The sequence below is a fragment of the Cordyceps militaris genome (genome assembly GCF_000225605.1).
Source record: "Cordyceps militaris CM01 unplaced genomic scaffold CCM_S00005, whole genome shotgun sequence".
NCBI classification, from domain to species: Eukaryota; Fungi; Ascomycota; class Sordariomycetes; order Hypocreales; family Cordycipitaceae; genus Cordyceps; species Cordyceps militaris.
In genome coordinates this window covers 164,602-190,304 of record NW_006271973.1, presented here as the reverse complement: position 1 = coordinate 190,304, position 25,703 = coordinate 164,602, and the positions used below count along the sequence as shown (strand labels likewise).

The following is a 25,703-nucleotide window of genomic DNA, read 5'->3' as shown; positions in this document are numbered from 1 at the left end:
GTTAGGTGGCGTAACGCCCAGAACACAGAACACAGAACAGAGACAAGACGTTCGAATTTACCCCGAGAATTCAGGCAGACACTCTAAACTTGATCATCACAAGACTCACTGTCACACGGAATTACTTTTGCCAGCGAATGTCGTTTTATAAGCGCTCGTGATAGGCGAATCGCTCATTTCTTCAATTGAGCCTTTGAGACGATTGTGAGACGCTCATTTATCCAGCTGCCTGGTAGGCAGACAATTTCTGCCTGATAGGCAGGAATTGTCTTTCGATCTCTGCCATCATGCACTTCTTTCATGCCATTCAATTTCACACAAGCTCCTGAGGCGTGACGGTCGCAGGCCGCACGATTGCGCGGGTGAAGGTTAAAATGCCTGTTGTGAATAAATATATATGCCTGAGAGGTCGGCCGTCTGCGCATTCATGGCAGCTGTCTCACAGCCTGAGCCGGGTGAGCTCTGCAAACAAGGCTGACTCGCCACTATGTGAAGCCTTCGACGAGTTGCTGTATGGTTGCTGCGAAGCAAACAGTCATGCCACTTCCGACGCATTTTAGGGCACACTTTCAGATATAATAGTTTTCTCGGGTAAAGAACATGTTCAATTTTTTCTCTTCTCTAGTGTCTGACCGATCGCTTCACTACACCGGACTTGTATCGCCGCGCCCCCCCTCCCTTAGTGACCCGATTCTTGCGATGCCGGGCTCTCAACCCATCGCGTGAACCCAAACGCTTTTGGCTCTCGGATGTGCTTTTGCTCTCAGTTATCGTCTGACCCTGACCTCTCTTTGCCCTCAAATACGATTTAACAGCGTCTTGGAGCTCCTTTTGGGCGTTTTCCGCAACGTCGCCATCCGCCGAGACTCCCCAGGCCATGACGAAGGCGGCGATAGCCCTCCTCCGATAGGTGACCGCCTCGCTCTCGCTGTAGAGTGCGCACTTGTCAGCATAGTCTGAAAGTGCCGACCCTATGATGGACCAGGCCTGTGCCCGTTCAAAGTCTTTCGGAGCTGGCATGAGAAGAAAGATTATTGCGTCGCGAGCCGCGAATTGTATCAACAAATTGGCTTTGCGCTCGGCAGCATGCTCAAGGATCTTCTCGGTCGTTCTCTGTTCCTCGACCCATTTCTTCGTGATGGGATTCCAGTGTAATATGTCTCCGATCCAGGATAGGTGCAGATAATGGTCCCAAATCATACCAGTGATACCTTTGACGACCAAGTAGAAATCTTTGGCCCAGATGCATCCCTCTTTCTTGTTCAGTGTGCCCATATCTTTCTCCGGGGAGATCTTGCTGTCCAAGTATGAGATGATCATGTCACGCAAGACCGATTTCGTGTCTTTGTCCCAGAGATCCGACATATTGAGCTGCCGGTGAAACGAGCGGGAGAAAAAGGCAAAGGAGGGTGAAGGAGATGGAAGAATAAGGTGAAGGATGCTGGGGAAGGGTGTTATTTTGGATGACATTAATATACGCCGTGGGCTGTTCCCTATTTATATATATTTCAAAGTTGTTTCAGCGTTCCGAATAAGTCGTCTTGTTGATAGCTGCCTTGCCTTTCTCAAATGCCACGATCCACAAAACTGCCATATTACACCAAGTGTAATTTGTACTCAAGTCCATTACACCAGGGCTTAGTTTCATTACACCAGGGCTTAGTTTCATTACACCAGGGCTTAGTGGCGAAGTGTTCATGACGCAGAACAGAGACGTTTGAAGGTCACTCTTAGAATCAAGGCAGACACTCTTCGTTTTATCGTCACAAGACTCACTCTCACACATTAACTCCTGCTTGGCAGGAAGATATTGAATTAGTTTCTGTTGTCGGCGTTGTTGTGCAAGATGGCCTGTGTATTTGCTCTCCTCGGCTCATCACATGCGGCAGAGCCATTGCTGCCTCAAACCAGCGACCGATCAAGGTCGCCTGTAGAAAGGAAGTCGCCAGACTTCTCTGCGCCGAAAGTTTATATTTTCCGTTGCAACCCAACATCAGGCACCGTTACCTCCAAGGTCTCCGCCTAGGTAGGCCGTGGCCTAGGTTTTTGTGGCAACCTGCCAGGCGTTGATAGTGTCGTATTTTAGGCAACCTCACTACGTACACCAACATCAATCTTGCAGTAGCATTTGTATTCTGAGAAGGTCTCATTCTGAAGAGAACAATCCGCCTCGAGTTTACCATGGCCCAGTTCCTCGTGTTGGGGTGTGGTCGAATGGTGTGAGAGAAGAAAGTTGCGTTGGTTTCACCTCCTCAGGTATCAACATGATTCCAGATCATTGGCTATTTATCACCGTTCTTTTTATCGTGATGCACTCGGGTTTTAAATTTTTCTTGCACTTTCTGTACTACCGTTTGCCAGCGAATGTCCCGTTTTAAGCGCTTGTGAGGAGTGAATTACTCATGAAACAAGTGTGAGCCGCTCCTTTATCTAGCTGCCTACTAGGCAGTCCTTCTTTTGAGCGGCTGTCAATTGTATCACCCACTCCCTATCAGATTTAGTTCCATAGCACCTCCTCTTTATTGCAAGGTGTAACCATCGCAGGCCACAGGATGCAGGAAGCCCCGCGGAGGAGCCGATTCTATTTACCTCGGAAGCGAGGGCAGTATCCGCACATGTGATGTGATAACAGTACTATGTCATTTACTTAACTAATATTTAGGTAGATTTCCTAACTCATCACAAGACCAGTTTCAATGTCGCCATATCTCGACTTCCACAGGTCTACAGGGTAGTTGGTTCTCGGCGCCCAAACACCGCTCCCGCCCTTGGGAAGTTTCTCGTTGACACTATCGAGGTATGTTGCTTTCAGACTGAACAAGGGCTTCGGAACCATTGTTTTTTGGTCTGAAGCGCTCATGCGAGGCACGGCCACCTTGAGGCCCTTGTTCCTCAGCTGCTCAATCACACGGACGGTGAGGTACGCCGCGCAGTCGCAGCCCAGCGTCCACGACGCATTCTCGAAGCCAATGGTGAAGAACAGGTTCGGTATATCTTGTAGCATCGTGCCCTTCCACAAAAACTGCCTCGACTGGTCCATGTGCTTTCCGTCGATGGTGAGGTCCATGCCGCCCGCAAAGTTGAGCCGCAGTCCGGTGGCGGTGACGATGATGTCCGGGTGCAGGACGCTGCCGGAGCTCAGCTTGATGCTATCCTTGGTAACGGTGCTGATGGTGTCAGTGACGACACTCGCCTTGCCCGTGCTCAGGGCGGCAAAGATGTCGCCGTCCTGCGAGGCGCAGAGTCGCTGCTCCCAGGGATTATAGCGCGGGTTGAAGTGAGGGTCCCACGGAACCTCAGCAGGCAGACGTTTCACGTTTTCGTACTTGATGACGCGTCGCACGATGCCTGGAAAATATTTGCAAAACTGAATCATCAGTACGAGTTGGATGACCCAGCCCGCTCGGAGAAGCAGGTGGGAGATGGACTGCGGAAACAGGAGAAACACAATGCGCGCCATCGTTCCGTGCTGGGGCAAGGGGAATATGTATGTCGGGCTTCGTTGAAGCATCGTCACATGCTTGGCCTTGTCGGACATTGAGGGCACCATGGTCACCGCAGTCGCGCCACTGCCGATAATGACGACCTCCTTGCCCTTGTAGTCGAGATCTTCCGGCCAAAATTGCGGATGCAGCACCTTGCCCTGAAAGTTGTCGATGCCAGGGATAATGGTGTGAAGCGGTGTCTCATAGTCGTAATACCCGGTCGCGAGATACATGAACTGGCTGTAGTAGACCTTGGGGTCCTTGGTGCCTGGGGCCGAGGCCGTAATCGCCCAGCGGGAATGCGCCGACTCCCAGTTGGCGGCGATGATCTTGTGCCTGAAACGGATATTGTCGTAGATGCCTGTTTTCTGCGCCGACTCCTTCATGTAGGTGCGAATCTCCTGCCCGCTGGCCATGGTGCCCGTCTTGGGCCACGTGTTCCACTGAAAGGCAAAGGTGAAGATGTCCGAGTCGGACCGGATGCCTGGGTAGCGGAAGAGGTCCCAGGTACCGCCGAGGTCGTCGCGCGCTTCAAAGATGGCGTACGAGCTGCCAGCGGGCGTGCCGGTTTGGAAGCGGTAGGCAGCATTGATACCGGCGATACCTGCGCCCACGATGATGAGGTCAAAGTCGGTGTGACTGGCGCCTGCGCTGGGGTTTTCTGTTGCTGCAGGCATTTTTTGCGGATGGTGTTTTTTCCAAGCTTAAAATAGGGAAAAGAGGAAAATGACCCAAGCCATAAGTTGAGTAGCTGGCTGGGGTTCCGACTTATATGAGAGTACCCGGATTAGCTACCGGCGCAACTAACCCGGCGGCGACGGCGCATGCTGGGCGGCCCGGTGGGGAAGGATCGGCAGGGCTGATTCGGCAAAGTTAGTGAGTTGCCTCGGATGTCTTGAGACAACGAGGGGTCGCGGCCGGCGAACGGCCCCCAGAAGCTAACTTTGCGCTAACTTTGTACCTGGGCGCCGCGTAACCTAGTCTTGACAAGAACTGCCGCGGTATCTTATTGTGCACTATGTATTGACGTAGGCGCATTCCCAGGATAAATCTTCTATTATGTGGGTGATCTAAACAAAGGCATCGTACAATCTATGAAACGCAGCGGAAACTTTCTATAACCTAGCTAGTCAAACCGCATAAGCAGTAGCATTCTTTTGCATTCTATGAATCTCGCCTACGTACCCAAGCTGCGTAGAAAAAGAAGTCAGCGTTGCTCAAATACTCTGCTGAGAAGAAGTCACGTACCGTTTCAGTGCCGCCTCCCAGGCCCTTCATTCCAAACCATCGGCTGAGAGCGGCCTGCTCGAAGCGTTTCGTAGGCAGCTTTGCATCTTCATCGCTGATTTCCGCGTTGAAGACGATGCTTCTGGGCAGCCTCGGCTCAACAACCGAAGGTCGCCCGATGCCCACGAGGTCACAGGCACCGCTCTTGACGGCATGCTCCAACCCGAGTCGACTACGGAAGCCTCCGGTGACCATGAGGAACAGCTTGGGAAACGTCTGGCGAATCGCAGAGGCAAAATCGAGGAAAAAGGCCTCGCGCGCCGCGGTGCTGGCGGATACCTTGATAGTAGTGTCGTGGGCGACCGAGACCATCATCTATCAAGTCATGAGCAACCAAGCCGGGCGTATAAAGAGATGTGTGCTTTCGGTATACGTACCTTGGGATCTTCGTAGGTTCCGCCACTAATTTCAAGAAAATCGATACCCGCGTTGGTGATTTCCGTCAGCTGCGCCAGGCAGTCCGCCAATTCACCGGCGCTCTGGTGATCGACCGAGTTGATCTTGATGCCGACACAGAACGTGGGCGCGACCGCAGCGCGAATCGCGCGAATCACCTCGACCACGATGCGTGCACGCTTCTGCGGCGTGCCGCCGTACTCGTCCGTCCGCTGGTTGCTCCTGGCGGACAGGAACTGGGACAGCAGGTAGCCGTGCGCGGCGTGGATCTCGACGCCGGCGAAGCCCGCGTCCTCGGCGACGGAAGCGGCGGTGGCGAAGCGGCGCACGACGTCGTCAATCTCAAAGTCGGTCATGGCGCGGGGCGTGCCGAAGACGAGGGCGCTCGCGGCCTGGGCGACGAGGCCGGGGCCGAGGTTGACGCCGACGGCGCTGGGCGCGATGGACTTGGCGCAGATGCCGCGGGTGCCGGCGCCGATGGTGGACTGGCGGCCCGGGTGGTTGATCTGGACGAGGGCGGGCGTGCCGCGCTCGCGGGCGGCGTCGGCCCAGCGCGCCCAGGCCTCGACGTGGTGCCGCCGGCTGAGGCGCTCGTTGATGGTCACGTCCTCGCGCGTGCCCTGGTACGCCGCGTCCACCTGCACGTTGCCCGTCAGCAGCAGGCCCCAGTCGCCCTCGGCCCACAGCCGGTACGTGTCGACGAGGTCCGCGTGCGGGAGCATGTCGCGGCCCGCCCAGCCCTCGGCCAGTGCCGCCTTGACGAGCCGGTTGGGCAGGGTCAGGCCGCAGGGCAGGGTCAGGGGGGTGGAGATTTCGAGGTTTTGCTTGGCCATTGTGAAAGCGAGTTGCGTGGGAGATGGGCAAGTTGGCCAGTTGGGAAAGTGGTCGAGGGCCGGTGTAGTTATGGGAGAGCGGTGACGAGGCAACTACAGCTTGGACCGTCGAGAAATTAATTCTGCGGAGCGGAGTTGCATGTCACGCTGCGCCTCGGCTTGAGACCGGACGGTCCAGACGCGGAGCCGGGGTATCTCGGTGGAGACTTGGACCGGCCTGTCCACTAGCTTACACGGCTAACGGTTAAACTTTCGGCGCAGAGAATTCTGGCGACTTGTTTGCATCTTAACCAAAAGCAACTCCGCAACTCCACCATGGCATCTCCTCCGCCGGACTTAGATGCCAAACACTGGTAATCACTCGCCGGTCGGCTGTGGCTGTGGATGCTGTGCGAAAATCCTGCCTTGTATTCGCTTGTGAGGCACCAGGCACCCGGCGCCGCGAACTCAACAAGACCACGTTCGCCGGGTAGTGTGAAAGAGCCGACCAGGGCTGATGACGCTCAGAACGGGTCACGCACATGTGAAGGTTAGGCAAGAAAGACTGAATGGCGAGGGGAATATACGTGTATTGATTAACGGCTTGTCGGCGTTAAGAGGTCGTCTTTCTTCTGACTGAGCCAGTTCTGACAGTCGTCTTTGGCGGCTGAAGGATGATTGAATTGCCATTGAATCAACTCATCTAATATGCCCTTTAAATATTTGCCACCCTCTTCGAGCCCAAACAGCTCTTGTATTTCTCTGCCGTTTAGAAGAGGTCTCTCCAGCGACGCCCTTTCCAGCTTCTCCTGAGAGATGTATACTGCGAACCTCGAAAATTTCTCCCATAAATTCTCGGAACAGCCTCGTGCGGCATCGTCGTCTGTTGCATCTTCGTCGAGCGCTTCCGCCAACATGACGAATGCGAGCTGAGCGGTCCATGCTGGCCCCCAAGAGCGGATGGCCATGCCACATTCGCCTCGGGAGCGATGTAAGCGATTGACTGTATTGCGAATGGAATCGAAATTCCGCAGCGACTCGTCAAGAAGTTTCACTGCCCTGGCGGGAGCCCTGATGGAACTGGCTGCTTCTCGTACTATCTCTTGGCGTAGAGTGTGGCGCAATCTGGCGAATGGTGAGTAGGCCGCTAATATCCAGAGAAGATGTCTATTGTCGTCTGGAATAATCAAGGAAGATAAGCTGCCTCCGCCATCTAAGAGCCGGGCAAGAGTTCGGTATGCTCGTGGTAAGGGTGTTGGCCACGCTGAAGAGGCAGACCGAATTCCCCACGAAGAACACTGCGCTGCTAGCAGCTGGAGTAACGCTGAGTCCAACCGAACGAATACGGGTGAATAAAGGCGGCATTCAAATAGGAGTTTGAGACTAGCCTCTGAATTTTCATTCGTCATCATCTTGACAAGCTCGGCACCGATTCTATCGCGAGTAATCATTGCGTCGAGGGCGCCATGCACTTCCGGGTCCTGCATACACAGGGCAGTTTCCGGGGCGACGGAAAATCCAAGTTTGCCGGCCACTCTAATCAGACGGAGGACTCTCAGAGGGTCATCCAACAAGGTCTGTTTGGGGTCCAGAGGCGTCCTCATGATCTTGGCCTGGAGATCCTGGAGGCCCCGGCCAGTAAAGTCGACCACCTCTTTCCTTTCCAGATGAAAGAACAACGCATTGGCCGTCGCATCACGGCGAGATGCATCCTCGGCAGCGGTACCAAACTCCATTTCCGGATTCCGGCTCTGGCCGTCATACACTTCCTTCCGCAGATTGACCAGATCCACGTCGAGGCCAAACAGGACACCTCCGGCCGTCTCCAGCTTCTTGCACGTTTTGGCATTCTTCTTTGTGATGTGAAACCGCGAGAAGCAGGGTCGGGATAGGCCCAGCTTGGCTGCCTTTTGCGTGTATTTGGCTTCGATCTCTGGCGTTGCGGAAAAGGTCTGCAGAAACGTGCCGAATTCTTTGCCCGTCAGATTACTCAGCGCCAGGTCAAGGTCGGAGGAAGGTATCCCTAATAGGCGATCCCGAACCCAGCCTCCTGTGATCCAAATCTCGAGTCCCGGAAAATGCTGGGCGGCCTCTAGTAAAAACTCGCGGAGAAGCTGCTCGGCAGGCTGCAGCTGGATTTGGAGCTGGAACGCCATGGATGGATGGCTATGACTTGGGTTGCCACAAAGTTTTGACACGGGTCAGAAAATTGGCAAAAAGACGAAATCGATTGGAATTGAAGAGTCGTCCTTGTGCACAGCCAACTGCGGTTGAAGATGAGTCACGCTGTGGCCTTTTGGCCTCCAGCCTGATAATGGCTACCCCGCGCACTAATTAAATGAATCCTCCATAAGACTTCACTTCTTTCACATCTTTCCCAGCTTCACAATACGAGATTCACGATGACAGAGAGGAAAGAGGATCCTAACAGTTACACACTTTACATGTTTCCGTTTTCGCTGTATTCCATCATGGTCATGTATACATATGTTCTGGCAAAGCAACGTTCCGGCGATGGGGGAGTAACGCTCTCCAACAAACTGGTAAATCTGCATCGAGATGAAAACATTGACCAAGAGTTTCTCGGTAGGGTAAATCCTAAAGGCTTGGTAATTCGCCCCTTTGCCCATCTTTGTTCGCGAGCTAAACCAGAAAAGGTGCCTGTATTGAGTGGCGGTACATTGTCGCAGCCGATGCCAGAGAGTCTTGATATTTCTTACTGGCTGTGCTCCCACTACCCACACTCGCTCCCAAAGGCAAACGAGTCGGTCATTCGACAACTATTGCAGGATATCCATACGATCCAAGGGTTGTGTCTCTCGATTGCGAAAGGGCAGCGCATGGACAAGCTTCCGTGCGATGCCGACGAACCGTTGCGGAGAGACGACCTGAGTCCAAAATATAGGCGAGCTTTAGAGTACAAGCAGAAAGTGTAAGAGTAACTTTGACTTGGTCCGGTCTCAAATTCGTTTTGATGTCACTAATAACATCCATTTAGCCATCGAGAGACACTCGAAACTGCTTTGACGGATGCCAGAGTAGAGGAAGCGGAAGGGCAGGCTCGAGACCTGTTCAGCGGCGTCATGGCAGTCTATAATCCGGGCGATGAATGGATTTTTGGGAAGAACCCGACCGTGCTGGACGGACACCTGGTTCCGTTCATCATGCGACTGCTTGATTGCGAGCGGGATGATTTAATCCCAGAGGCCCTGCAAAAATACGGGAGGATTCATGCGGCATCGCGTCAATGGGATCGCGTCATGCATGGACGACCAACAAAATGGAATGTATCCTTGGGGCATGTTGGTGACATGGCCGCTGATTATACTGGTCCTCAGTGAGAAGCGGTGGTCCTTAAATAAGTGAGAGCCAGTGGTCTTCAGTGAGAAGTCACTAGTCCTCAGTGAGAAGCAGTGGTCTTCAGTGAGAGATAGTGGTCCTCAGTGAGATGTCGCTAGTCCTCAGTGAGAAGCCCGCCTGAATCCTCTCGGATCTACCCAGTAGCTATTAGATCCGCGACGAATCGGGTAACAGCTTCCAGCAACTAAATTTCTCCTTCAAAAAAATCATCCCAAATCTCAGGTACCAGCGTGAACAAAAGTTCCAACATCAGCATGCCACTCACAGCTGTGTGAGCAAGCGCCCGCCCATTACTAGTGAGGACAGTGGTAGTGGCTGAAGCCTGACACTACCCGCTAAAAGCACTGAGATTCACGCCACAGTGCTAAATTTGCGGGCTGCTACGCCTCATTATTCACGGTCGCGTGAAAACCGCCACTTCCGCAAATTGACGAGCCAGGATCGCAGAGAGGCCTGAGCTTGCACCCGGCCAGCATCCACAGCCCTGAACTGAGGTCGGTCAATGCCAACAGACACCCTTTTCGCATCTTCCGAGCTTGTTGCATCGTGAGATATGGCTGTGCGGAGAGGCTGCATCTTCCCGTGCGCCGTGATGCGCTCGGCCATTGCCTCTTTAGGCATCATTGGTAGGAAAAGAGTTGTCGCTATTTGTCCTGCGTGATACAAGGCAATTGAGCATCCAACGCAATTCATATAAAATGCTTCATCATGGCCGGCTCTCAGGTGTCGCTTTCCTCCTCAGCTCCATCATCAAGGCCGGCTCGAACACGCCATTGCGTACAATTCCATCATCAAGTTCATTCCGGCAAAATTCACCATGGTCTCCTCCAAACGCACCGACGTCCGATGCCAGATCTGCGGTGTCAGCGGCAATGTTGGTCGCATGCGGCTGGCGAGTGAGCCTCCACAGGCAGCATCGCGACGCATGCGCCAGGGCATCCCCCTCAGCAACGATACCGACTGTGTTGGTTGCTTTGTGGTGACTGACGATGGTACCGAGGATGAAGATGATGCCGCAGACGTGTCATTTGTCCCAGTCAAAGTGGAGGATGATGCCAAGGACGACAAGTATGAATACACGCCGGCATCTTCTGGTGTGACTAGCGATGACTGCTTTGAGGACATGTCCGAAGACGACGATGATTACAACGAGGACGACGATGGCGATGATAGCGAAACCGAAGTCGGCGCAAGTGACCACTCGTACAAGAAATTTCTTCAGGGATTCAAGGCAGACAATGGAAATCGCATCGTACCTCTCACTGAGGAGTACAAGGAACGAGACCCGACATGGTGCAGCCGCGAGCACATCGCTGGCCCCAACTGTGTCTTACGAAATGCGTACTCTGGACAAAACATCACCGCCGAAGAGCTCCGGGGCTGCAACACGTTCCAACTGCTGTGTCCCAAGCCCAGCGACTGGCAGCCAGAAGAGGGAGATGACGAGTTTGAGCTAGACGACCAGTGCTCCAGCTATCTGTCCGGGTTGCGCGACCATCTCGACACCACGACCAACGCCGTCACCATCTTTGCGCCGATGCGCCACACGCAGGAACAATTCAAGGTGTACAACTGGGTGAGTTCGGCCAGCGACCGCCGCCTCGCTGCCGTGCCGTTCCACCCTGCCTGCTTCGAGGTCTTCAAGCGCGCCTCGATCAAGCGGTGCAATACGGTCGACGTCGAGGGCCTGGTGGGCTGGTACCGCGTGGAATCGACGTACCACTATACGGATAAAATCTTTCCACACGAAGACGCGGTCCGTCGCGCGACACGTGAGCAGGTCTGGGACCATGTAGCAGGCGATGAGTGGATTGCCGCGAACCCGTGTTTTGTGCCGGCGCTGCGGGAGGAGATGCAACAACTGGCCACGGACGAGGCTTTTGCGGTTCCTCCATCGGGCGAGGCAGATATCGACGGCATCTCGCATATGAACCTCTCCTCACAGGCATCCACCAACCTCCCGCAGTCCCTGTACTTTGGCCACGTCAGCCACGAGATGCCCTGGATCTGGGAAGCATGGTGCGCGCGCCCGTACGCGGGCTGGGTGACACGCTCGCAGTCGGACATTGCCCCGGATGCGCTGGCCGTCAGCCACCACCGCGAGTATCTGAACAATTGGATCCGGGCCATTGAGGACGACGGCGAGTCCTCGGCGCAAAAGCGTGCCCAGCTGCGGGACCTGCGCGCCCAGATGAAGCAACTCGAGGCACAGAACGCCTATATCCCGGAACCGGTGCCGGTGACGCTGCTCCCCCGCCACGGCACCGACTGGCGGAAGCTGTACTTTGCGCTACAGACGATGAGCAACACCTCGCACGGGCTACGCAACAGGGAGCGCATCTGGCGCTGCTGCAACTATATCCTGGATCGCATCGCGCTGCAGCGGGGCAAGGGAAAGATTGGCGCGAATAATCATGTGCGGCTTCCGAGGGAACGACATGGCAAAATGGGCATACATGATATCAGGGGCTTGAATTTCGCGGATGACTACTCAGAGAGTGAGGCTGAGTTCTCGGACGACAATAAGGAGGATATGGAGATGGGAGATGATTGAGATGATTGGGTGTTCAGAAATAACGACAAAGCCAAATACGAATGTATCAGCTGACAGAAAGCTAATCTCCTTGCATAACAGGCAGGGACATGCCGAGGTCAATTATCCAGTGTATACCCTTCTGTGTCACAATCGTCGTGAAAGTCGACATATTTAAGCGACATATCGACGTCATCAAACACGCGCACATTTACCAGCTGCAACTCCATATGGTTCGCTGACAAGGCCAGACACAGGAATTTTGGCGAAAGCAACAAGATACAGTAGAAAACTGTTTTTAGCTGGTGCCAATGTGGGAAACCGATGCATCTTCGTCTTTCTGGTCTTCGCCAAAGACACCATGGTATCCATTCTCCTCTAGATAACGGCGAAATTTGACATCCTCGCTCTCCAGCTCGCGCTCCATGTCCGGCACAAGGAACCAGGTAATGATGGCTCCGGTCATGGCAAAGCCGGCGCCGATCAGGAATACGCCCTGTATGCCCTTGTCCTCGTCCTGGAAAGAATCTTGGATCGGCGTAAAGACTTGGGTGCCGATGGCAGCGCCAGCCTTGCCCACAGCGGCCGCGAAGCCAAGAAAGTGGCCACGGACGGGGGTAGGGAAAGATTCGGCACCGCAAAGGAAGGTCGCGACCTGAACGTTGTTAGCATCCAACAAGAATTCAGCGGATAGTAAAAGGACATACACCTGGACCCATCTCGGCCACCGCGTTGAAAATTCCGTACATGATGACGAAAAGAGGAAAAACAGTCTTGAGTGGGTTCAGAGCGCCTCCGATGATGAATGCCATGAGTGACCAGAGAACAAAACCGAGAGTCATGGTCTGCTTGCGCCCAATTTTGTCCATGAGATAGCCTCCGAGGAGACAACCGGGCAAGTAGAAACAATTGAGCACAGTGCCATAACCGACCGTCTGCATAAGGCTGTCGCTAGGGTTCAGCGTGGCCAAGATTGTTGAGCCAAACAGGCCGAATGGATAGGTCTGCAGACGTCTGTTAACGAAACTCTTTTGAGCGTTGCCCTCACGAATCCGTCCTTACCACAAAGTCATATACAAACCAAGCCATCGAGGTGCCGAGCATAGGCTTCCAATAGCGCTTCATGACCAGCCAGTACGGAATCTGCTTCTTCATGGCATGCTTTCGGTACTGGGTCGAGTTGACCAGACGCAGGCGCACAAAGAGGAGGGCGACGGGCAGCACCAGGCCGAGACCGAAGCAGACACGCCAGAGGCCGTCGCCGGGCTTGTAGTTGTACGCAGCGAGGACGATGAGGACGACGATGCCGGCAAAGACAAAGCCGAGATCGATGGAGAAGTCGGTGGCAACGGCGGAGAGCATGCCACGGCGACGTCGCACCTGGGCGTTTTCGTCTGCCGCCTCTGCAGTGCTGGTGGCGCATGTCGGGTATTCGCCTATTCACCGTCGTCAGATATCGAGCCTGTCATACATGATCAAAGAAGCAGCCAGTGCACAGAAAACAAACCTCCAGCTCCAAATCCAGCAACGCCACGGCCAATGATCATCATCCAAAACATGCCTTGGCGGGTGGCGCCGTGCGCGGCCGTCGCCAGGACGATGCCGAGGACCAGAAAAAAGGTGGCCCAGAAGATGCCTGTGCGACGGCCGAGCCTGTCAATGGCCCAGCCAAAGAAGAGCATGCCAAAGACCTCGCCGATGAGAAAGGCGTTGGACATGCCCGTCTTGACGCGCTTAGTGTAGTCGGCCGGGTAGAGCGCCGACAAGACGGGGTTCATCTGGCCGACGACTTGCGCATTGTAGCCGTCGGAGAAGAGAGCCGCGCCGGCGACGAGAACCATGGCCATGGACGACATTTTGCTGCTGCGCCCGATGACTTTGGGGGGGCTCTGGGACGCGATGTGGACGATGGCAGCGTCTTTGCCGTTGTCTTGCGATGTGCCGCTGTCGTGGACGGGCTGCGCAATGGTTGGTTCAGACATGGCCACTGTATTTGCCGCGGTTCTCGCTCACTGGCGTATCAGACAAGGCTAGAGTCTATCTTGACGGCAGAAAAGGGGCCCTTTTTATTCATGTAGTAAGAATCTGGATAAGTTGGCAACAGCTCGCATGCACAGTTTCACAGAATTGACACCGAGCCCAGGATATGCCGTGTCGTTCAACGACGGTCAAAACAGTCGACTGCACGGCTTCGCATGCGCTCGCCACGCCCACGTGGAGGCAGTTGACAAATGTACAGGGCAACTCTCGTGCCGAGATGCCGATCCTGGGAAAGGAAATTCACCTTGCTGCAGAAAGCACGCGAGCATCTGAGAAGCCTGTAGTTCGTCACTTTGCCAAACCCTTCCTACTGCAGGTCGTGTAAGTGGAATTGTCGTTGCGGGAGCGAAGCTGCCACAACACGTGGCGGAAGCGACGATTGTGATTCCATGAGATAAACCGATGAGCCCCCAGCAATGCGCCCTGCGCTAATGCAGTGTATTTCCGCTGTGGCGTCGGCTGGCGTAGGTGCAGATCGCAGGGGCCGGCTTGTCCCGTATCTGTGTGATTTCGGGCCCTTTGGGTGAATGATGACGGCAGTATTTTGTCTAGCAGACCGAGGTCGCTTGTTCCTCTTGTTGCATTTGGACGAGGCGGACCTGCAGGGCTGGAGTCGGCATGGAACAGGGCACCGAGCAGGAGGAATCGATAAAGGCGAAGCTCATCCCGCACGTGTACAATCCAAGGCTGGCTCCCTGGCATGAAAACAAATTGTCATCACAGCATGATTCCTTTATCCGACGTCGCCAGCTTCAAGGACAATGGCTACCTCATTGTCCGCGATTTTCTTTGTCCCGAGGAAATCACCAACCTGAAATCATGGGCGCAAGAGGTCCACGATTACCAGGCCACCGAAAGCTCCGATTTCATGCCCTACGATAATAACCATCTCTGGATCCTATCGAAACTTGATGAAAGAAGCCATTCCTTACACCCCGAGCAGGAAGTCAGTTACCTCTTTCGAGTAGCAAGACCCTTTAGCCGAAATGCCGCATTTGTTGTTATTATGCGACAAATGCCCGTCGGATCCTTGGGACCAGATTTCGACCTCGATGCAGGCCCCCGGCACGGCTGCGCTATCCGTCGATCCACACCTTCAACGCCACCTTGGGGGAATATTGGAAATCGACCTCGTCTTTCAGGCCCGATTTCTCGGTCATGCTGACAAGTAGCCAGTCAAGCGACCCACGTGCGTCGTATATTGACCTCGTTGCTTCGTTTATTCCCAGAAGTTGGGGAAGCCCTCCACATTGACGGAGAGGCGGCAAAACTATCCCGTTTTATGAGGTTTGGGATTTGAAAAGCTCTGATGGGCCATGTAATGAGGTGGTTTTGAACCCATGCTCAAGCATGGGTGTTTGAAGCAAGACTGACAATTAAGCACGTGGAAGCTACTGGGCCGCTGCTAACCAGGCCAGCAGTGACTCGGTTTTCCGCCATTGTTGAAGAATCACGGACATCTTTTTTCTTCTCGGTCATCTTCTTCTCTTCTTTTTCAATACTACAAACATGGGCATCCCTGAGCGCAAAACCCCCGCCTCGGTGGCGGACTACATCCTCTCCGTCCTAGCCGCGTCCGAGCAGACGCCGTATCTCGGCGAAGCCATTTCCCAGCTCCAGCACTCTCTGCAGGCCGCCGCCCAAGCCGCCTCGGCGACGCCGCCCGTCGACGAACTCACCCACGTCGCCGCGCTGCTCCACGACATTGGCCAGTTCGCGCCGGCCGCCGACCTGCGCGCCCTGACCGGCGGCGAGGCCAGGCGCCTCGGAGGCCAAGCGGCGCCGCACTCGGTCGGTCGCGCGGGCCACGAGACGCTCGGCGGCGCCATGCTCCGCGCGCTGGGCTTTCCGCAAAAGGTCGCCCGCCTGGTCGAGTCGCATGTGGCGGCGAAGCGCTATCTCTGCGCCGTGGATGCCTCGTATGCTGAAAGGCTGTCGGACGCGAGCAAGAGGAGCCTCGCGTACCAGGGCGGGCCGATGAGCGGCGCGGAAAAGGACGAGTTTGGGTCCGGCGAGTGGTGTCGGGACATGTGCCAGTTGCGGAGATGGGATGATGCGGCCAAGGAGAAGGATCTTAAGGTTAGAGACTTGGAATCTTGGCGTACGGTTATTGAGCGTGTCTTGAGTCAGAACATGAAGGCGACCACGGAATGAGGTCGAAATAGATTCCCTCACATTGCGACCGCGGTGCAGTGCCGCTCTCGCTCGGATCAAACATGGCAATGCCTCAGTTGTCGCGCATCAACTCATTTCGCTAGGCGGCACCGCCGGACATTAGAACACGGATTGGCCAGAAATCCGCGTCAGAACCCTCATCTACATGCTACATGGGATCTCCGTCTTGGGGATGACATGCCGCGTCCAGTCATGGAAACACGCCCGCTTGACGCAGTTGCAGCCTCGAGTCATCCAGACCCAAGAACTATCGTCTGCAGCTTCATTGCGCATTCGTCAGCAGGTTTAGTGTCATTGCGTTTTGAAAGTTTCAGGTTACTACGCGTGGTGTTTGTTGGTCGCTGAAATGGTTGAAGATGCGTCCAACTCAGTGAATTGGATGCACCAGGGAGGCAAAATAGACAGCGATTTGTCATTATGTTCTGTTCTCTTCTTATTTTTTTGTTTATATAGATCTTATGCTCTTCTTGTTTTATCACTATCATCTACTTTAGTCGTTTGTCCTGGTGGTTAAACGCGGCATAGTATGAGCTGGAACCTCCTTAAGCCGAGAACTCTAAAATCGGTCCCGGGGCCGACTCCGGAGGGACACCAAATCAGCGTCATGTTGAAACCAGCTTTCAACCCATCGCCGAGAGGGCGCGCCCTTGGTCCCCTCTAGTGATTTTGAGACTAAATGTAGCTGTATATATACAGGCACATCCCCAACTAGATGCCGCCACCCGAACTTTTATCACTCGCTGCCACGACACCAATGACAACCGAACCCAACCAACCCGAGATGCGCGTCGGCTTCATCGGCCTCGGCTCCATGGGCACGCCCATGGCGCTCAACCTCGCCAAGCACTTCCCCGTCACCGTCTGGAACCGCAGCGCGGCCAAGTACGCGCCCTTTCACGGCACCAGCGCCCGCATCGCCGACTCACCCACCGCCGTCGCGCAGCAGTCCGACGTCGTCTTCACCATGCTCTTCGACGACGCCGCGTACCGGGCGCTGTTCACGCCCGCCTTTGCCTCGGCGCTGCGCGGCACGACCGTCGTCAACACGAGCTCCGTGTCCGTGGGGTGCAGCCGCGCGCTCGACGCGCAGGTGCGCCGCGCCGGCGGCCGCTTCCTCGAGATGCCCGTCAGCGGCAGCCGCGTGCCGGCCGAGCAGGGCCAGCTGGTGGGCATGCTGGCCGGGGACGCGGACGCGGCGCGCCGCGTGGCGCCGCTGCTGCGCGCCATCACCAAGACGGCCGTGTACTGCGGCGACGACATTGGCGCCGGCCTGCGCACAAAGTTCGCCACCAACCTCTTCCTCATCACCATGACGGCCGGCCTCGCAGAGTCGATGCACCTCGCGCGCACAATGGGCCTCGACGTCGCGGCGTACGCGCAGGTCCTCGACGCCGGGCCCATGGCGTCGGCGTACTCGAGGCAAAAGGTCGCCAAGATGCTCGCGGAGGACTGGGCCCCGCAGGCGGCGGTGGCGGACTGCTATAACCTCACGGAGCTGGTGCGGCAGGCGGCGGTCGAGGTGGGCGCGCAGACGCCGCTGATGACGGTGTGTAATGCGTTGTATAGGGAAGCGGTGGACCGTGGCTTTGGTGGCGACGACATGATTGCCATTCACAAAGTCATGTCACCTAGTACGGAGGTTGAAGAAGATAGTTCGAAAATGTAAAGATGTATATTTCATGGACCTCTCGCTGACGTGGATGCCATCATCGCCGTGGACTGCTGGGGCCAACCGCTACTCTACTATTATTACATCGGGGTGCTCGCTCATCATGTGCGTCGCCAACTGGGCTCGAAAGTAGAACCTCTCGGGGCACTTCTTGCACGGCTTGGTCTTGAACTGATCATGAGCGCTCGGGCCCGACATCTGCGACGGGCTCCAAAACGACTGTCGCTCTCTCCTCTTCTTTTGCGCCGATTTTGGCGTCGACGGGAGCTTTGTTCTTCGTGATCCTGACGCTGAGCCAGCAGCGGTAATCCTCCTCTTCTTCTTCGGCGTGGATGAGGCAATCGTCTTGCTCAATGTGACGGGGGAGCATGGTGCGACGCGGATGCAGGACTCGTCGATTTCGCCTTCCTCCAGATCGGCGTCAATCACTTTGGGCGCGTCTGCCTTGGTAGCTCGCGTCTCGAACGAGTCGAGCTCCTCTAGAGAGGGAGGTTCGCTCAGTTCAGAGGAGCTAGGCGAGTCCGGTGTCAGATCTGGAGTCTGTTCTGGCATGTCACGCGTCTCGGCTGGTCTTTCGGTGACAACTTTTGAAACGTCGCCGGCCGTCGACTCTTTTGCCGGGGGCTCGACAGTTCTCTCTTCTTGGGCGGCTTGGGCGGGGATCTGTCCGCACTTGTTCGGCCGTGTTGGAAGCGACGCTGTTGGACTTGTCTCGAGGCCTTCAGTGGTTCCACCAACAGGCTCTGATGACTGCGGGGAGCAGCTTGGAGCATCTGTAGACTGTGCTCGGTGTGTCGCAACGGGCGATGGATCCAGCTCATTCTCGATCGGCTCCTTTTTTATCACGACAGATTCCCGGCTTACAGCCATGTTCTCTCCTTCATCATCGGAGAGAGAGACTGTGCTGGGGGAGATGAGTTGAGTCCGTGGTAGTGAACCATATTCGATGCGCACAGAGATGGGGAACTGCGAATCGGGGTTTGGGGTGGCAGAAATGGCTGTCAGCAGTGGTGTCTGGTTATTGAGCATTCCGTGAGGCGAGATACTAGTGTCTTGGTGTCCCGCAGTTGTTGGATCGGAGCGATTCCATATGTTGACGGCGTCCAAATTGTTCTTCTCCGCACGGGCAGCATCGCAGTTCATGACTTCGACGCCGAGTTCTCGAACAATGTCGAGGAAATCAATGTGTTGGCTCGGCAAGGCGTGGCGAGTCATCATGTGGTGTCTCGCACCCTCTGCCGTCTGGAAAAAGACAACTTGATGGTGCTGGTGGCACTGGAAGACGTACCACTTGCCCCCGTACCCAAGAATAGCCTGTCTTCTTCGCGGATCCCTCTCTTGCTGTACGTCCCAAAAGTCGATACACAGTCGAGGCTTCAGAGCGTTGCCATGGCTCGGTTGCGCATGGGTAGGGGTGGGTGGCGGTCTCATCGGCCCGGCGGCCTGTCGCAGCGCCTCGGAGGCATAGGCTCTCTTTTGTGCAGGCAGGTTCGGGACTTCGCTTTGGGCTGGACGCTTGGGCTAGATACTTGCGTGAGCAACATGTACAGGAATCGCATCCCGGGGGGTGAAACGTACTGGGCGGCCACGCCCGCGCACGGGGGGGACAGGTTGCCGGACCGTCGGGATGTTTTGCATCTGCTGATATGGGCCAGCCACAAGACCAGATGCGACGTGGTTTGCAGGTCTCTGAACAAGTTGGTGGTGTGCAGAAGGGAACGATGAGGGGTGAGGAGACGACGGGGGTAGATTGTGTAGAGGGTGTTGCAAGAAACTTTGTCCCGGACCAATCTCTCTCGGGGGGGAGAGAATACCCGACGCCGGAGCCGCGTGATGAGGGATGGTCGTATGATTAGAGGCATTGGCTTTTGACGAGGCCAGAAACTTATCAATAGACTCCTGAAAGTAGCCCGGTCCTAGTGCATCAAAGACACCCGAAGCAAAAGCCTTGAGGGCGACATCCAGCGTCGTGTTGCGCACAAAGGAGCTCTGCAGCGTGCGCGTGCTCTCGTTCAGGCACTGCATCATGGTACCGAACCAGTCCTGCTCCGACATGTTTCCCGCATGTCCCTGCGAGGCCATGACGCGCTGCTGGAACATCTGGTTGGCATTCTGATGGGCGGTCTGCTGCTGGGGAGACTTGTACGCCTTTGTCGCTTCCAAGACTTGGCCGATGCAGCCTTCCAGCTGGGCGACCAGCTCAGCCCGCTTGTCGACGGGTTGAGAATGGCTGCGGGTGCGGTGATGAGCCGGACGTTGCGGGGGTCGTGGTGCGAGGTGGGACATTGGTAGTCGAGGACGGGGAGGATTGTGTGACTGGTGAGACGAACCAAGATGGATGTGGAGGAGCTGGATGAACAGTGACGAAAGAGGAAAGGAAGAAGAAAAAGGAAAAAAGTGATTACACAGAAGGCTCGACGAATGCCGGCCAGCCCCCAATCTATATACTTGGATCTCTATGCTCCATTACAAGACGGTGAGAGGCAACCGCCAGGGCATTTAGGCTTCCATAACAACCCACCGACCGCCCATCAAACCATGTAGGTTGCCATCTCGAATGGTAAGACATGATCCCGCCCCATGCAAGGCATCGAAGCGCCTAGGATAGTCAAGCTAGACCTAAGAATAGTGTCAGCCCCGCTGATTGGGTCGTGGATCTAACCCAGTAAAGGATCAATCTACTGAAGCTGCGACATTCTATTCGCTCTCTGCGAACACATTCCACAACCACAACGGGGGTTGGGTGGGCGGCAAGGGCATTGATTCGTCCCAGGTCCCCCTCCCCCTCCACACATGTTGCATGACGGCGCTTAGAGGTCCCCGCGACATTTTGTTATAGCAATGTATAGTTTGTTCCATTTGGTGAGCAAGTCCGGCTCAAAACAAGATTGATTGGTCCAGGACACGTCTCCCTGGAATCGACTACTGTCGCGGTGCCGAGACATGTGCATCTCTATAGTTGCCTATGGGATGCCATCGACACGTTTCACGAGGGCGTGTGACTTGCTGCGCGGCCTATTGGCATGGCCTAGTTGCCTCACTACAAATGAGAGCCTCTCCACTGCACGCGATGGGATTGAGCGACTTGTCGTCGTGGCTGCGATGATAACGAACAGACACAGAAGCCTCCGTACTTGACTTTAAGTGATTAGCTCGGAGTCTTTTCGCAGAACCGCCCGAGCTAATAACGGCGAAAATCCTTATACCCTTCTCCGGCTACAACCTGACAACCTGGCCAGCCAAGGCACCCCAGTTCCGTACCCCGTATAGAACTCGCCCCCATCCAGGTTTGGCTTGCCGCCGTCCAACGCAGCAAAATCAAATCTGGAGGAGGCGGGCGGGTCAGTAACTATAGTATCGTCATCGGATAACATTTCCAGCCCCGGTCAACAAATTCAACCCGTGACGTACCGGTATACCCTGGGCGCGTAGGCTTTGCTAGCGGCCGCGATCAAGTGGGCGGCGCCGTTTTTTTTTTTTGCCAATTCTCCAAGTCGACGAAACCCGTGAAAAGAAGCCCGTCAGTGAGCCTGTTGCCCGTGTAACTAGATGAACGCGTGGGCGGTGCAGCTAGGCAGGCTTCTGAAGCCGGCGACAGCCTGCCAGGCAGCCTCGAGGACGCTGGCAGTACGAAGCTGCGATGGAGATGCTCAACAGATATTTAATGCCAAGGGTCGTCGGGTGGAGTCAGAGTCTGTGCCGCCGCTGTCGTGCATTTGTTAGTGTCTTGTCTCTGTCCGTCACCCTTGGCCCCTTGTTGGTGATGATTGGACGGGAGAGACTCGCCGTTGTCGACGAACTAGGCGCCTGCCCCAGAACCTCTCGTTGACTTGCGCAAAGACTGCCGGGACGGAGCTGACATCCGCAAGATCGCTTTGGATATGCAGGTCAGCTGCATATGCCGGTACTTGTCGTTTCGGCTCTTGAGAACGTGACGTTGCGACAACCCTGTATCCTGGGACAGAGAATGCGCGCGCGACGCCCTGTCCGATACTGGCGCTGCTGCCTGGTATGAGAAGGACTGGCTTCCCTGCAACTAAGGTGAAATGTACTTTGTTTCGTCTAGAATGGATGAATTACTCAAGTTGTTGCCTGTGGGGTGCGACCACTGTGGGATGCGAAGCGATTTCTACATCTACCTATTACACGATGGCGTGTTTGGTGGTGAGCCTAGATAGCGTCTTCATTATCCTGCCACCCATACCAGCACTCGCAGTACAACAAGCCGCTGCCTGATGCTGCGGCAGAGTTGTAACGACCCTGAAATCTAAAGGTAATTTTAAAAAGTCTGACTTAAATTTTGTTCGTACTCGAATTTCCCTCCAGTCACGAAGTAAGGCATGTTCCTTTGATTTCTTCAACTACAGGGTAGGCGGGTACGCCATTGTTAAAGCGAGTTGGACATGGCATCACGGCGCCGCTTCTCGGGGTTATAACAGTGACGAAATTAGACAAAGAAATCGCAATATATTTCCGTATAACCATTTCGCTGCGGCTATTTAGGGGCAATTAATTACCTGCGTGAGATGTGCGAGAATCAGCGCATTGGTCTGTATCACAGGTTCATTTACAATGTCTTGACCCGTCCCTATCGCGCCACTGTACAACAGGGCGACGCCCGACCTATCACCGAAGAAATGAGACAAAGTATTGGCGGACGTAGATCTGGTTACCTCAGACTATGTGGTATAAAGGGTAATCGACCCGGTCGTTGCTACTCCCATGCTACATGTTGACTCAGCTGCCACCCATCAGACAAGAGAGAATGCAATCCGCGCAAGAACCACTACCAATCCTACTACAAGCAGCCCCTTGGCCAGCACTACCCCCATCTTCCTCCAGAGCGACCAGTACCTCGCCCTCTCCGTCTCCACAAAGCTTGTCCGGCCATTCGTATGCGGAAAGGGCCTCTTCGGAACCTCCACGCCGAGAAATGCACAGAGCGGCCCCCAGCCATCCCCAGGCCGGTACTCGAGCAGCCTGCTCCGGGGCACCCTCCGGCGCACATACTCATTATGCGCGTGGTACGACTGGAGCAGCGGGCGCTCGGCGCAGGCACGCCACGGCTCCTCGCCCTGCGACAGCGTAAAGTAGATGCGGTGCAGGAGCCGCCAGTGCAGCGCCGCGAACCGGTCCGCGAGCGAGGCGACGCCCCAGGTCCGGCTGCCGAGGAGCGCAAACACGGTCTGCCGCAGCGACTGCAGCCACGCCTCGGGCGGTCGCGTCGACAGAATGACTTTGGCGTCGGGATACGCCGCGAGGAGCTCGTCGACAAACATCCAGCAAGGACTGCCTGCGAGGACCTGAAGCGGGACGACATTAGCACCGGAGAAGGGGACTCAAAGTTCAGACTCCAACTTCTCTCCGGAATCCATTCACATACGTTAAAGTCGCCCACGATTCGGTCAAAGTCTTCCTTGGTCGGAGGCGCTCCGTCGCCGCGATATTTTGCGTCAATGGCCGACAACCATTGCTGAAAATGTCCCTGTTCTTGATTTCGAAAAATCTCGTAGTAATTGTACGTTTTGAGGCCCAAAATTGTCAACGCCGAGCAAAGAGCTAGTCAAGGTCAGCATGGTAGCATACCAAGCCCGGGCAAGTGTCACTTACACGACGTGCCCGTACGGGGCAGTCCCAAGACCAAAGCCTTCATCTCTTTGGTGTGCCGCGGCGGAATTGGATTTTGATATTCGCTCATTCTGTTTCTCGGACATGAACCAACAGCCCGCGAAAAGTTGGGGATTTTTCTTGCAATAGCATTTACAGTGCTACGGGTTTTGTATTCTACCAAGGCGCGGGCTCTCGCTAGGCGGTGTTTCTTCGCAGAGCTTTGTTAAGGGAGTAACATTTGACTGATTCATCAACTAATACTTGTTCTGTGACACGTATGTATGCATGTGTGCAATGTTTCATCTGCTTCCAGGAGCGAGTATCGGACAGCCAGCAGCTCGCCACGAGTGGCTAGTCGGAACCGCGTAATGTTTGCTGGCTGCCGAAACCTTGAATGCGATTTTCTCATGGTTCCTAAAAGAGTCATTTGCCTAGTTATCAACTGCTAATCAAAGGTACCCGGAATGTTGAATCTACTACTTTCCCTCGTGATCGATACGCAAGTCTCAGACTCAATGTCTGGCAAGCGGCATCTTGTGCAAGTCACACAAAGCTCTAGCTTTCAGCAAGCCACAAGCACACCCGTCTCACACATCCCCTGGAGCACAGCATTAGCCGAAACCTGCTTCCGAATTCTGCCTATGCAACGCCCCAAAACAGGCCTGCTTCTAGTCAATACAAGAGCTAAAGGGTCTCGGTTGCGTAGAAGAGAAGCCCACGTTTGGACAGTACATATTCGTCTGGCCTCGTTCTTTTCATTCGGAAAATATTGCTTGAGGAACAATCTATCAGCAAACATGAAAGATGAGCAAAGACCTCTACTTCGAAGCGCAGCTGTGTCATGTTATGCAGCACCGCTGGCATCCTCATCCACGTCGGACAATGGCGCGGAAACACGTCAAGACAATTGTGCAGCAAGCTCTTCCAGCCAGATGCCACGGATTCAGTTAATCTTGCTCTGCTTCTCTCGCATGATGGACCCCGTCGTCTTCTGCTCCATCTTCCCGTACATTGCCGCCATGGTGCACCGCAACACGGGCCTGCCAGTGTCCGACGTCGGCTTCTACAGCGGCCTTGTCGAGTCGCTCTTCGCCATTGTGCAGACTCTGGCGCTCGTGCTCTGGGCCCGTCTGGCCGACAGGCTCGGCCGCAAGACGGCGCTCGTATGCAGTCTGGCGGGGACCGCAGTCGGCTCGTCGCTGTTCGGCATGGCCACCACGCTCTGGCAAATGTACCTGTTCCGCAGCCTCGTCGGCCTCTTTGCGGCCTCGAACCTCATCACCCGCACCATGATTTCCGAGGGGTTCCCGGCCGATACGCAGCCCACGGCGTTTGGGTGGCTCGTCTTTGCTGCCAACGCGGGCAATTTCGTCGGGCCCATGATTGGCGGGATGCTGACGGATCCGGCGCAGCAGTATCCGGATCTGTTTGGCAGCAGTACGTGGCTGCGGGAGAATCCATATGCTCTCGCCGGCATCGCTGTGGGAGTCGTGAGCGCCTTTGCCGCCTTGGCATCGCTGCTTTGGCTTCAGGAGACGCAGGAGGCAGCCGATGGTGCACAAGGCACGCAGATGGCACCGTCGGAGCTGATCAAGGCACCCGGAGTTGCTATTACTCTGGCTGTCTATGCCCAATCCAAAGTCCTGGCGGTGGCCGTGTCTGCTGTGTTACCGGTATACCTGTACACGCCGGCCAGATTGGGCGGAATGCAGCTGTCCCCTGCTGAGATTTCCATGTACATGACTGTGCAAGGTGCTAGCCAGGTATTTTGGCTTCTTGTTGCATTTCCATTTCTGAACAAGCGACTGGGCACGCAAGGGCTTCTCAGCGCCATCGCGAGCTTCTACATGCCCGTTTTTGCCGGGTACATTATCATGAATGCATTATTGCGGTCGGGGGGCGGCGTGACGCGCGAATGGCTCTGGCTTGCCGTGGCACCCGCCATGGTTTCGCTTGGTTCCGCCGTCATCATGGCACAAACCAGCGTCCAGCTGGCTGTCAATGATGCATCGCCAAACGCCGCCGCACTGTCGGGCATCAACGCTCTGGCGCTCGTTGGAAATGGCGCTGTGCGTGCTGTGACGCCGGGGGCGGCGAGTGCTGTATTTGCAGCAGGAGTCAAGAATAGCCTGTTAATGGGATACTTGGTGTGGGTAGTACTGATTGTATCGGCGATTGTGTTCCGTGCATCAGTTCACTGGCTGCCCCGTCAACAGGACAAATCAGAGGGAGCCGACGCCGATGACAGTCCGTAGTTCGTTAGCAACACGGCGGCGACTAAGACACGTTGAAGTCGAGTTTCTTTGAAGAGCAGTATAATGATTTATCGAATCTAC

General features: G+C 55.3%; 11 protein-coding genes across 11 annotated transcripts; 4 read left to right on the top strand and 7 right to left on the bottom strand.

Annotated features, from left to right (window-relative positions):
- Positions 1 to 621: 621 nt before the first annotated feature.
- On the bottom strand, positions 622 to 1,470 carry CCM_06462 (uncharacterized protein; the record flags this gene model as incomplete). The annotated part of the gene is made up of 1 exon (XM_006671603.1): positions 622 to 1,470. One exon carries the CDS (start codon positions 1,468 to 1,470, stop codon positions 622 to 624), a length of 849 nt encoding a protein of 282 aa, XP_006671666.1.
- A 1,201-nt stretch (positions 1,471 to 2,671) lies between these two features.
- Positions 2,672 to 4,162, bottom strand: CCM_06461 (flavin-binding monooxygenase, putative; the record flags this gene model as incomplete). Its single annotated transcript, XM_006671602.1, has 1 exon — positions 2,672 to 4,162. One exon carries the CDS (start codon positions 4,160 to 4,162, stop codon positions 2,672 to 2,674), a length of 1,491 nt encoding a protein of 496 aa, XP_006671665.1.
- Positions 4,163 to 4,501: 339 nt separating this feature from the next.
- CCM_06460 (FMN binding oxidoreductase, putative) lies at positions 4,502 to 6,001 on the bottom strand (the record flags this gene model as incomplete). The annotated part of the gene is made up of 3 exons (XM_006671601.1): positions 4,502 to 4,555; positions 4,734 to 5,087; positions 5,150 to 6,001. 3 exons carry the CDS (start codon positions 5,999 to 6,001, stop codon positions 4,502 to 4,504), a joined length of 1,260 nt encoding a protein of 419 aa, XP_006671664.1.
- A 575-nt stretch (positions 6,002 to 6,576) lies between these two features.
- Positions 6,577 to 8,136, bottom strand: CCM_06459 (poly(A) polymerase, putative; the record flags this gene model as incomplete). The annotated part of the gene is made up of 1 exon (XM_006671600.1): positions 6,577 to 8,136. One exon carries the CDS (start codon positions 8,134 to 8,136, stop codon positions 6,577 to 6,579), a length of 1,560 nt encoding a protein of 519 aa, XP_006671663.1.
- A 315-nt stretch (positions 8,137 to 8,451) lies between these two features.
- CCM_06458 (uncharacterized protein) lies at positions 8,452 to 9,321 on the top strand (the record flags this gene model as incomplete). The annotated part of the gene is made up of 2 exons (XM_006671599.1): positions 8,452 to 8,912; positions 8,979 to 9,321. The coding sequence occupies 2 exons, from the start codon at positions 8,452 to 8,454 to the stop codon at positions 9,319 to 9,321; spliced, it is 804 nt and encodes a 267-aa protein (XP_006671662.1).
- Positions 9,322 to 10,157: 836 nt separating this feature from the next.
- On the top strand, positions 10,158 to 11,894 carry CCM_06457 (uncharacterized protein; the record flags this gene model as incomplete). The annotated part of the gene is made up of 1 exon (XM_006671598.1): positions 10,158 to 11,894. The coding sequence occupies one exon, from the start codon at positions 10,158 to 10,160 to the stop codon at positions 11,892 to 11,894; it is 1,737 nt and encodes a 578-aa protein (XP_006671661.1).
- Positions 11,895 to 12,171: 277 nt separating this feature from the next.
- CCM_06456 (metabolite transport protein, putative) lies at positions 12,172 to 13,855 on the bottom strand (the record flags this gene model as incomplete). Its single annotated transcript, XM_006671597.1, has 4 exons — positions 12,172 to 12,528; positions 12,581 to 12,887; positions 12,922 to 13,309; positions 13,381 to 13,855. 4 exons carry the CDS (start codon positions 13,853 to 13,855, stop codon positions 12,172 to 12,174), a joined length of 1,527 nt encoding a protein of 508 aa, XP_006671660.1.
- Positions 13,856 to 15,422: 1,567 nt separating this feature from the next.
- On the top strand, positions 15,423 to 16,067 carry CCM_06455 (uncharacterized protein; the record flags this gene model as incomplete). The annotated part of the gene is made up of 1 exon (XM_006671596.1): positions 15,423 to 16,067. One exon carries the CDS (start codon positions 15,423 to 15,425, stop codon positions 16,065 to 16,067), a length of 645 nt encoding a protein of 214 aa, XP_006671659.1.
- Positions 16,068 to 16,821: 754 nt separating this feature from the next.
- Positions 16,822 to 20,043, bottom strand: CCM_06454 (uncharacterized protein; the record flags this gene model as incomplete). Its single annotated transcript, XM_006671595.1, has 4 exons — positions 16,822 to 16,979; positions 17,019 to 17,625; positions 17,842 to 19,278; positions 19,336 to 20,043. The coding sequence occupies 4 exons, from the start codon at positions 20,041 to 20,043 to the stop codon at positions 16,822 to 16,824; spliced, it is 2,910 nt and encodes a 969-aa protein (XP_006671658.1).
- A 2,465-nt stretch (positions 20,044 to 22,508) lies between these two features.
- On the bottom strand, positions 22,509 to 23,455 carry CCM_06453 (NAD dependent epimerase/dehydratase, putative; the record flags this gene model as incomplete). The annotated part of the gene is made up of 3 exons (XM_006671594.1): positions 22,509 to 23,060; positions 23,141 to 23,316; positions 23,368 to 23,455. 3 exons carry the CDS (start codon positions 23,453 to 23,455, stop codon positions 22,509 to 22,511), a joined length of 816 nt encoding a protein of 271 aa, XP_006671657.1.
- A 376-nt stretch (positions 23,456 to 23,831) lies between these two features.
- Positions 23,832 to 25,622, top strand: CCM_06452 (Major facilitator superfamily transporter; the record flags this gene model as incomplete). The annotated part of the gene is made up of 1 exon (XM_006671593.1): positions 23,832 to 25,622. One exon carries the CDS (start codon positions 23,832 to 23,834, stop codon positions 25,620 to 25,622), a length of 1,791 nt encoding a protein of 596 aa, XP_006671656.1.
- Positions 25,623 to 25,703: the final 81 nt, after the last annotated feature.